Source organism: Pleurodeles waltl, chromosome 6 (genome assembly GCF_031143425.1).
Source record: "Pleurodeles waltl isolate 20211129_DDA chromosome 6, aPleWal1.hap1.20221129, whole genome shotgun sequence".
Classification (NCBI taxonomy): Eukaryota; Metazoa; Chordata; class Amphibia; order Caudata; family Salamandridae; genus Pleurodeles; species Pleurodeles waltl.
The window spans coordinates 451,996,600-452,008,822 of NC_090445.1; the positions used below are offsets into that span (position 1 = coordinate 451,996,600).

Below are 12,223 nucleotides of genomic sequence, written 5' to 3' on the forward strand. Positions count from 1 at the left end.
CTAGTCGAATGCCAATTTAGTCTTAACTCCCAATTATGGGTGACTTAGACAAGAGGGTAGATCATTCTCAGTCAGAGTTGCCTCTCTCTGAAATTCACTCAGCCCCTCTCTGCACAAGATGCAAGATTTGCTTTAATTCAGGAAAACCTTGAAAACCTGGCGTTATACACAATAGATGCTTTATTAATTTCACTTCTGTTATGATTGCACTATTAGCCTTTTGCCTGAGTGCCAGGATACCTTTAAGGCCACAGTTGAGCTCTATAAATGAGTTTAACATAACATAGCATCATGCCACAACCATATGTCCCTGGTCTGTCCCCCACAATGTCCCCTACGCGGTTCCCAGCAACAGGATGTCCTGCCCGTCATTGGTGAGACAGCATGTAGCTTGAAGGTTCGTGGAGGTTGGCAGGTGAAACACAGCCAAATCTAGCAAAGTCAGGAAACTTATCCACATTTGCCAAAGCGGTTTCCCTATTTCACATAACTTCAAATTGGGTTAAAAGTGAAACCTAAACCACAGAATGTAAGTGTTGTAGGAAAGCCACAATTGACTAAAGGAGTCCCACGTGACAAATAGCCACTTGTCATCATCGGCAGTCTGGTATCCCACAGCGGAAGAAGTAATTTATATATTAAATATTGGCCCTTGGGAATTTTGATGAACAAAACACAATTTTAAAGGGCCAAACTTGTAATAGGCATTCATTATTGCACCTTTTAAATTCCAAACCCATTGGTATCGGATTTTAAAAGCCACGATAATGATCACATTCTCAACTGCTTGTTTTCAGCATCAAGAAAAATCGACCAGACACTAGTTGCCTTTGGACTAAAATTTTATGCAGTCATTGAATACCTGTTAGGTGGCCCCATGTCAAATGTGACGCTTCCAGCCATCCTTTGCTTTTTAGCCAAGAGCTGACAGCATTCTGGGGCTTATAGGTTCCCTGTTAACATTGCTGGCACGGTCTCATGGACCATTGACTACAAAGGATTGTTGACAAAAAACACACGAGAAACAGCCCATGACATGGGTCCACATGACAGGTATTAAATTGGGAAGAAAGTTGCAACTGGTGTTGTTATATTCTAGAATATTTTGTTTAAAGAAGCATACAAATACCAAGGCTTCACCGTGCTATTGAGAAAAACAACAGGACTATTAACAAGTAAAACACCCTGAAGGATTAATAGTTAATAAAGATGGGTTGTATGCTCTTTTCTGAGAAAAGAGAAGATAAGGAAGGGCTTGTAATTCAAAAGGGAGGTTGTTTCGCTGTTTTAAAGCAGTAACCAAGAAAGCCCTTTCGTCACATTAAGCTGCTTTTATCCTAGGAATGTTCAGCATAAACTTGACATCAGAGCAGAATGTGAATTTCCGGACGTTTAGCTGGAATTTGGTTGTCATAAACGCTGACGGGGTTGAATGAATAATGAAATGCACAGTTATCATGGTTTAACAAAACCCAGGTTAGATGTAGTTTCCATTGTCCAAACAAATTCATACGAGGATCAGTATTATAGTAATATTATGCGCTATGTCAATGTGTTGCAAATATTTTGGGAATTGTTTTTTATTTTAAATTAACACATTTAATAACCATTTTTCAAATTAACGAGGCATTAGTTTTTAATTAAAATATATTTGCACTTCTTTTGATGCTGTACACCACTTTTTAATAATTTGAATACATAATACAAATAGAGATATTTAACTTTAGGTGAGAACTGTTTTTTATAATTTACACTTCAGAAAATAATTTTAATGTAATACATTAAAAATAATTACATTTTAAACTAAGTTGTTAGTGCTGTAACATTTTGATATTGTTCTACAATTAAAATACATTTATAATATTATTTAAATTAATATTTGACATCCAAATTTTTTTTTATTTTTTTTTTAAAGTTTAATAAACGTTTACATTTTTCCCTATACTTTACCATACAGAGAGCTCTGCCTATGTCTGAAAAGTTACTCGTAGTAACTTTAAACTATAAATTTACCGATGGTAACCTAAAACTATTAACTTATTTTTCGAATAATTATTAAAATATTTTGTATATATTAAGCTAATTAATATTTTAAAGAGGTATTTATAAATTAAATTAAAATGTATTTACTTATAATTTATTAAAATTACAAAAAGGTACGGTTATTAGGAATTGAAATTCATTTACATTGTTTAAAGTTACATTTATTTTCAAATTAATAAAGCTTTGTAAAATATTCTATCACTGAATATTTATTTGTCTAACTTATATATATATCTTTTTCTTTAATATTCAATTTAATTTATATATATATATTTTTTAATGAAATACATTATTTTAATTTAACATTCTTTCCTATGGGGTTCTATTTAAGTTCCAGCCGCCAATATTCTCTGTGGGAGGGTATTGCAGTATCAGTGGTTGCCCATGTGTTATGCTGGACCTGGACTTACTACTGTTTTCTTCTTGATACTGTAGACCCTTTACATATGTAAAATTGGCTCCGCCCTCTGTTTCAGAGGCTGGACACATGTAAGTCTACACTTCTGGGTAACTTTATGTTCGTAAATGTTGAATAGTTAAAAGTAATAAAGTTACTCAAAAGTCAAGAGTAAACATACACAGAGATGTAGACTTGCTCATGTGTAAGTTTACTCTTATGAACAGGCCGGGTATGTTCTAATATTTCCCCTGAACTTTCCCAATTCAGTGGCATAATTACGACTGCCAGTTCTATAAACAGAAGCAACTCCAAAGCAGCAAAAGCATGACAGATGCTGCATCTAAAGCTGAGTGTCTTGGTGTCTATGCATAGACATTCATGGCTACAAACTTTTTACTCACACAGTGACTTTTGTCATAATGAGCAATATTGACCTTTTCATGACATTATTTTTGCCACCCACTGTAAAGGTATTGCATAACGTGTAGAACAGGAATGGTAACTTTAAATTTTGGGACGACATCTCATGTTCTAAGCAAAAGTCTCACCATCCTTCTTATGCTTTTAGCATGTAAGTCAGACACCTAGCTGTAGGCAAATTAACTTATTGTCAACAAAAAAAATAGATGGCATTCTAAAAGGAAATTATCTCCAGTCGCTAAAGCATGCTATCAAGACATCTTTATGAAGTCAGCTTGAAGCTTTGTCTATCACCACGCATCACCGGTGGTGAGAAAGGGCAGTGGTGGGGTTGGCACTCATTACACAGTGTTACTGAGTCTAAAATGTAATATTTGAGGGCTATAATCAAAGGGCCTCATTATGAATGGTCCAATGTTTACCCTTGTCTTCCTCCTCGATTTACTAATGTCGCTATAGATAATAAGATAACTCAGGCCGAAGAGGAAACAAAATGGCTGCCTAGACTGATGTGCTATGGTACAGTGCTGTCCCACTGCTGATGATAAATCAGCATCCATTACCACACCCCAAGCAAGCACAGACAACTGATTCCCAGTCATACACTTCAGAAGAGTTCATGAAAATACACGTCATATCGAGTTCCAGAGGTGAAAAAGGACGTGGGGCAGCAGCAGGCATTCCTGCTAGAGAAGCTAGGAAGCATCTGAAAAAAAAGCTGTAAGGAGAAATGTAACCCTCTAAAGGAGCCTACCAGAAACCCTGAAATCAGCCACTTCAGCCAAGAGAGCTGAGAAGAATAATAGAGGCAGTGGAACAGGGCACCAGCATAGCAGTGGTGAGTGTGCCACTCTGGGGATGCCTCACCAACCATCGCCAGTGAAGTTGTGAGCCCTGACAAGAACAAGAGGGGCAATGAGTGCCAGGAATTTGGTTGAATCACTGGTCTGCAAATACACAGGCAAAGGCTGGCTCCCACAGTGCTCCCAGCAATTGAAGAGGGTTTTGAAACATGCGGCCAATGCAGAGAAAGGCTGGTTAGGTGCCTATCCTATAAGTGAGGTCCAGGACACGCAGCTGGGAAGGCAATTTCCCCTAGATGAGGTGTAAGCCCTAGTATCAGGTGTACCCATATGCTGGAGGACAGTGTACTTCAAAGGACACAAAGTATGAATAATGTGAGGCACAACCAACAGAAGAAGTCCGATAACAGTGCCCAGAGGTGGCTGAGGGTACAAATGTCAGAAGGGGGGTAGTGGGAGGGACCAAAGGGGAAAGTGGATAATGGTTCTCAACAGAGAGTGACCTGAGGGGGGGCGTTGGTCTTCCAGATGCCTCCCTGTGGGCCTCCTGATGCAACACAATGCAGAAAATCTGACTGTCAGAGCATCAGCACTGAGTACTATAGGAAGATGAAAATTTAAGTTTGTAAAACAAGGAGTTGAGGTAGTGGAGACTGGAGGTGGGTCAAGGGAAACGTGGAATAAGACCCAATGCTTTTATATTGAAAGTTGGCACCAACCAAATTTCAAGACGCCCAGTAAATCAGTTATTTCCAGACCATGCCAGGAGCATGCAAATGGGGTGCTGTGCGGATGGCCTCCACCATACATATTACTGAGGACAGCATTGCAGTAGTACAATGTGGAAATGCCTGCATTGAATGGCACCTCGGTCTCACCTTTGCTGTCCAACACAAACCCAAAAGACGAATTCAAGAAGGAAACAAAGCTATTAAGAGAAACTAGGTAAATGGGCAATAAATGTGAAGCTGTTGTTTAGCTTGCAGAATCTTGATAAAATATGGGATCACACTTCCGAATCAGAACAGAGGATATCTGAAGTGTAATATGATCTCCAAAACTATGCCAGGCAAATTGTGGAACTACAGTTTACTGTTAAATGACAGGAGGACAGGCTAATGGAACTTGAAGACAGGTTTAGGCATAGTAATGTGTGTCTACTAGAGCTAGCAGAACTCACAGAAACACACTCCATGGAACTTTTCCTCAAGAACGTTCTAACCTGGCCTATTCACAGATCAAGCTTTCATGAAATACACACAAATTCATATGGTGGATAAGACACCAATTTTAGCCCCCTTCATCAGGACCCCCTCCCAGAAAGATTATGATATGACTATAAAAATACATAGACAACATCAGGTTAATATCAGTGGCATGAAAACAAACAACTATAAGAGGAATCACATTTTGTTCTATGGTGACTTTGTCCTGAACACTCAAGGGAAGAGGAGACCATTCAATGAATTAAAGCGAAGCTGAAGGAAATTAACATTCCCTATATCTTGTGACCACCAGCTTCACTACATATAGATGAGAAGGGCAAATGGCAGCTCTTCATGCAATAAATCAAAAATGCTGTCCCTAATGCATAACATTTCAAGAACTATAAGACTGGACTTCTAAGCTCATATCAAGAAGTACCATAGAAGGAGTACATTCGTTAATATATTTCAGTTAAATTAGTTATTCCTAAGAACTAGTGTGGGTTGTGGATGATGCAGCAAGTAACATAAATGTTTAATCTTTCTCCTTTGAGATGTATGTTTGTTTGTGTTTTGATATCCATTAAGGCTTTGGTGATGACCCTCACCTCTGGAAGAATCGGAGCAATCCAAACAAAGGAGGGAGTGTTAGATGCTATGTCGAATGTTAAGTGAAAGATGGGGATGGTACGCATGGTACCTATTGCTGGAGCCAAATTGGGCAGGCCCCACAGCAGACGGGTAGTTTGGGACATGTTAAATGAATCACATGAGGCACACATGTTAGTCACTGGTGATATTGATGGGCATCCAAAAGTGCACACACAGAAAAGGTTTTACCTGAAATAATGAGAGAAGCCATGTACAGGATGTCAAGGGGTTTAATGATGTAGTTAAGCGGCAATTGATTTTATGGTACTTGCAGTGAAGGAAAGCCCAAATTCTTATGCTACTGGAAACCCACCATACAGCAAAAGAGCATGAGCAACTTAGTTAGAAATGCAGCAGAATGGTGTGGCGCTCAGAATTTAGTTCCTCATCCAGGGAAGTTTCTCTATGGATGACTTCAGGGATGTTGTTTTGAGCTGACAAGGTATTTTAAGACCCACCAGGTAGGTAATTTGATGATTTGGGATTATCAGATGAGAAACAAATGTAGTTGTTGAACACATACACACCTACTATAGACACACCTGATTTCGTTGGGATCTTGAATATCCTGGCTTCATGTGTGCATTATAACATATTATGGATGGGGGACTTTAATCATTTTTTGAACTGGTGCTTGAATGGTTCCAGACCATTCCATGGACTGCTAGCTTGCTTCCCTACTGCCTTACATATGGTATTGGATGAAAATGAATTTGATCGAGCTATGGGGGACACTAAAAGGGGAAAGAGTGGAGTTACTTATTCTTCTTACCACAGCATTGCATATATTTTTGTAGAGATTTTGCAGTGGTACACCTGAAGCGAGTATACTTGGACTACAATCTCTCAGACCTCTCACCCAGTTTGTTCACCCAGCAAATGGATGGGGGTTTATTGCCAGCACCCAAGTGAAGATTACAGACTAGAGCACTCATGGACATGTCATACATGGAAGAAATACAGGAAACTATAAGGGATTTCTTCTGATTTTACACAGGCACAGTGGCTCAACTGCAATACTATGGAAGACCTCCAAGGCTATAATATATGGGAAGTGCATGAGTACTTCATATGGGGCCAGGATGGTGTAGCAGAGGCAATCATAAAACTAGCAACAGAGATTCAGGCAATGGAAAGGAGGCAGAGAAGCATGGCTAGAGAAAGAACAAAATGTTGTAGCTGCAAAGGATAGATTGGAGATGCACGTCTACAAGCACTATGTAGAATTTCAGCATAAAAGCAGGCATAAAGCAGAGTAATCAATTGCATGGCTAGTGAATAAGGAAAAAGTACACAGGGCAATTACAACATTATGGAGTTCTGATGGACGACGTTTATCAAGTCAGGTGGAGATCAAGGACAGGTTCAAGGACCTGTATTAAGAACTAAACTGCCAACGAGATGAGTTTGATCAACACCAAGCAGATGAGGTCAATTAACAGTTAGCAACAAGGGTAGTAAATGAAGCAGAACTGATTACAATGGAGTCTCAGGGACAGATTCAATGCACTCCTAGCACTAGAAGATAGCAAATGGGCCATACACCATGTGAGATGCAGGTAATGATGATAAGCCATTGAAATTCTATAAGGAATATTTGCATCATTTTCCTCCTCCTCCTCCCCCAAACACAGCAGTTACTTAATATGTATAACAAAACTTTCCTTGAGGGGAAGTTGACAGAAATGGTGGGGGAGGACATGGAAGTGGTTTCATCAAAGGAAGGTAGAGACTTGCTTTAATGTGAATCCTAGCGACCACTATTGATGATAAATGTGAATAATAAGATACTCTCTTAAATTCTGGCAGGTCGCCTTTCGGAGATGATAGGGAATTTGATATATGTGGAACAGTCAGGTTTTGTGAAGGTCCATAACACTATGGCAAACATCAAGAAGTAATTATTTATAATGAAATAATTAGATAAGATACAAGAACCCTGTGAAATGCCTAGGCTAGATGCTCTTAATGCTTTTGACACTGTAAGTCAGCAGATATGTTCGAGACACTGAGACAGCATGGTCTGGGGTAAACGTTCACATGATGGGTGTCACTACTATAACTGTGGTCACAGGAGGAGTGAAAACCAACATGAAAACAACTGATAGATGGTGTGTGATGCACGGATTAGGCAGGGCTGTCCCATCTCATCGTTGAACTATGCCTTTTTTGTAGATCCATGGTTCAAATAATGAGAACTTGTACAGATGCAATGGTTGTGGGGACTGCACACCACATTGTCTCTCTGTAGGACGATGATATGGAAGCCACCAGCTCTATTGAAGTGCATTAAATGGACACTGGGAAGTGTAGGGTCACTTTTGGTTTCAAGATGAGCCTGTCTGAGTCCATTCTATAGTTCCTGCCAGGTATTGATCTTCACACCTTAGGTCCAGTCTGTTGGCTGCACAAATGACACCGTTTAAGCATTCGGGGATACACATGAGTTATGACTATAAAGAAGTGTATGAATGTAATGTTGAGATGTCGCTGGTGCAGTTTTTGGGTTTGTGGAATCAGATATGATGAACGGATGACTGCTTAAAGTGCAGTGAGTAGAGTGTTGCAATACTGACAGAAAGAAGCAGGTAGAAGAACATAATGGAACACACAATTTAGGCATCTGCTTAATGGAGTCTACAGATGCCATGAAGAACCGCTAAGCACCATTGCTGGATAAGCACCATTGATGGATATAACATAATACCATTGTACATAATGTGATGATTAATGAATGAGTGCATGCAATTTACCTAAAATGGTTGATGTGCTGGATTGAAGCTCATTGAGTCATGTGATTGGACAGCAGTTGTTAAGTGTATGTTTGCCAGTAGACCTAACCTGACTGTGTTGTTTGATTCATGTGATGAAACTCAGGGAAATTGGGAGAGGGGGAATATTGTGGGATTACAAAGTATACCTTGAGGGAATCCTCAGAAATGAGGAATTACCAGAGTAGCTGGTAATCCAGCATCAAGTTCCTCGTGTAACTCTTCATTCTCCCAATGAAATTTGTCCAGAGGGTACAGATGTCTGAAGCAGGCAAGATATATAAGAGAAACACAAAGGATCAGCTTAATAATATAGCCCATTACCTCATCCACACACAAACACACACTTTGGGCACGATTCACAAAGCTAAAGTTAGACTTTTGGTCTATGTTTAGACCAAATGTTTCAGTTTACGACTTTCCGCTATTCATGAAGGTAAGATACGAGCAGTATCTTTACATCCACCCTTCGGGCGAAATCTCCCAATATTCCACCCGAGGGTGGACTTAAATATATGACTCAAATCTTATCTTTATAAATACAGAAAAGCCGTAAAGTTAGATTTTTGGTCTAACCTTAGACTATCTGAGGGAAGAGTGTGGGCACAGATTGGTAAACCTTCAATCTTCACAGGACTTAGAAGGAACATGATGAGTCAAACACTGTACATGAAAAGCAGTGGCATGACTGCATCACTGCCCTGTACTTCAAGGATGGGCAGTCAAGGCCATAAAGATACTCAATAGTGAAACACCAGATTTAGGAAGCCAGGGCTGGGAGCCCTTCTGAGATCAAAGACCAGTTCACACTTAGAAAGCCAACACTAAGCTTCCTGTTACAATATGTGATGCCTAAAGTCGGTACTCTTAGGATTTCACAATTGCATAAAGAGCAGTTCCATAATTGAGCACTTGGTTGTGTAGTGCTACAACCGCAAGCTGCCACTGTGAATGTATTGAACACCATTAGAGACACCAGCCACGACAGGTTAGTTGTAGACATTGTGCAATCCCTACTTTTATGGAGAGTTGGTCAATTGCGAATTTGTGATGTGTTGCAGAGTATGGGTGAGTTACTCTCTGAATGACAGAGTGGGTGAGTTTGAGAATAGGGATTGTCATTGTTGAGGTAGTGTTGAGTCAATTGGGGTTGTTTTGACTAAGAAGGATAGTGCGTAAGCATGTTTCTATGCCTGTCTTTATGTGGTATGCACGTACAGTTAAATCAGATCCATTTATCCACCATGAGAGATTACACCCACCTCGCCATCCACTGCTGCGGCACCAATCTGATTCTGCAGCTGCACTACATCCGTAGGTGGGCCAGTGATCATGGATGTTCCAGTGTCAACAATCGCTTGGCATCCATCTTGGCAGAAGGCAACCTCCTCACCAACCTTAATGCTGTTGAGAGAAATAAAACATTTATTAGATAGACACAAAATGGGCTAAATCAGTGGTGCACAATCAAGGGATGTGCCACTGTGAGATTAAGCGCAAGATCCCAGCCACACAGGAATGTATCAGCAGCCAATGAGAATTTTGCATGCAGGGTCTTACTTGTCCAGGGTGATCTGCCAGTATCCCTGCGCACTGACCGGCACCCAGTTCAGCTCTCCTGAGAAATGGGAGGAGTCAATGCCACCGAAAATCAGCTCTCCGCCTACAGGCGAATTGGGGTTCCTGCAAAGTGGACAAACTATAGAAAATCGTTGCGTTTTGTGTTTCTTCTTCAGTTTTGTTGACATCTTCCACAAAGGATATTTTTTTTTTAGGAAAGTCAGTTTTGAAAGGATTCATAAACCCCGATTCTTCGACACAGTGCAAACGCCCTTGACCCTCTTCGCTGAGATCTCCTGCTTGATATAGGAGTTTATGGAGGAAATTATATTGAATATGTACTGTTGATGGTGTTGCTGAATGAGAAATATCGAAATAGTAATAAATACGTTTAGCTGGAAATCATGTGAAGCTTTACATACATTTGTGTTTATCTGACCAGACACTGACTTTGCATTCCTCACCAATGTGTTCATTCCTTTATTCTGGGTTTTAAAATATTTCATAAATTCAAATCCTGAACTCGTATTTCGTTAGTTTTTTGTTATTCTCTTCTCTCTGGAATTATTTTTTTTTATCATGAGTTTCAGTTTCCATTTCTGTTTCTCAGGACTGTAATTCTCAGTATTTCACAAGTTTAAAATGCCATTTCCCTTAATACCTTACATAACTTCTGTCAGTATGTTATTTTTGAAGTTGAGGGTAATTTACAATATGGTGTTAAATTCCTTAAGGCTTTTAGATGCCTCTGAACACCGGACACGTGTGCACGTGTAAAGCCTGTTAAGCACCTTCAGGATGTGCAAGGATTTAATAAGCATATCATTGCAATTGTGGATTCCTGGAAAATTACAAACACCATTGAAAGACTGCTGGTTTAGTCCAAAATATGGGGTATTTTACAGGTGTAAGATGTTATCAAACGGTCTTATTTTGCACTATTTTGGGGGAAACTATTATTATTACCGTCATTTAATTGTCTTGTCACCGGTAGAATAGCCATGCTCCGTGTAGTCTTTCAAACAATCTGGACTTTTTCTACTAAACTTTCAAAGGGTCTATCATATTTATTTTGTTTTTCTGTGTTTGTCTACACTTTAGTTATCGCCCACTGGCGATTTGCTTGTGAGGGCTCCCCTACCAAAGAGCTCTTCTTTGGGAAGCCCATATGTAGATCATGCAGGTCAGATTAGTACTTTAACCCTTATCTGTAGAAGTGCAATACATTGTTGTGACCCTAAACGAATCAAACACTAGACCTGCATTTAACATTACGGAGTTCTGCTGCTGTGAGGATGTGGTGTTGGGGATGCAAATGGGACCCCTGGAGAAGTCTGAGAGACCACTCTTATGAGGATAATGACCGGATTCCTCATTTCACTTTTTCCTGGACTCAAACTGCTCCCCCTCTTCTGCCACACATTGTCTCTCTCATTTTTCATAAGGCTCTCTATTTAGCACCCTACTGTTGCCCATTTATTTGGTTCCTCTTCAACTCCTAATTCTTCCGTTTAAATTCGTTTTATACTGATGAGGCACAATCACTCTCCTGTTTACACCTGAAATCCTGAGAAAGTGATGTCTATTCATGAGTGAATACCCGAAAGCTGAGATTGTTTTATTTATTTCAATCTATTTACAACCCTACTCACTTTTCCATTTTCCTTGCTCTTCTTAATCTCTTTCCAGTATCATCTTTACAATGAAATCTGAATCACAATCTCAGCAAACTGCACCTAAACCTCACTACCACGAATATCCTTCAATCTTTTTCCTTTTCACCTGCTAAACCTCTCATCATACTGATGGTTCCCACTCACTTTAAGTGCTGGTACTCACACCATTAGTGTACGCTTACCATGCTTTACGGATTCACCGTAACCCTACTATTTTCTAGCTGTCCTGTTTAGCTCCCATTTCCCTGTGTCCTTGCTCACTTTCACAATGTACTTGTTCCTTTTGATTTTCCATGGGATTTCAGGTACATGCTTGATCTCGCCTCCTGTTTCACATCTGGCCTCCAAGTACCCATACCTTCGGCTTTCTTCCATTTCTCCTTGCTCCTTCTTCTGGGGCCTCATATTTTCGTACCTTCCACAACACCATGAAACTCAGGCCTGCTTACAGTTAATCCTTTGGTTGAATTCAGATAATATTGCATAAACAACTATCTACCTTGGCTTTCCCAGCCTTCCATTTATTTGAGCTCTGTTAACTAGCCATGAAAGAGTAGGGCACCAGTCACAGCTTTCTGGCACCTTGGATGACTCTGTCGACTTTCTGTCTGCTATACTGTCTAGACTGCAACTTCAGTGCGTTCAGGGTTCTTGCAGAATTTGCTTCTCCTGAATATTGGTTCTGCGCCTTTTC

The 12,223-nt window shown here is 39.9% G+C and overlaps 1 protein-coding gene across 1 annotated transcript in view; it reads right to left on the bottom strand.

Annotated features, from left to right (window-relative positions):
• CTSE (cathepsin E) overlaps positions 1-12,223 on the bottom strand; it is a 69,168-nt gene that overhangs the window by 20,055 nt on the left and 36,890 nt on the right. Inside the window, exons 6-7 of the mRNA XM_069242126.1 lie at positions 9,854-9,976; positions 9,556-9,697 (exon numbers count right to left, since the gene is read on the bottom strand). Coding sequence (XP_069098227.1) covers positions 9,556-9,697; positions 9,854-9,976 — 265 coding nt within the window. The remainder of the gene's footprint in view (positions 1-9,555; positions 9,698-9,853; positions 9,977-12,223) is intronic.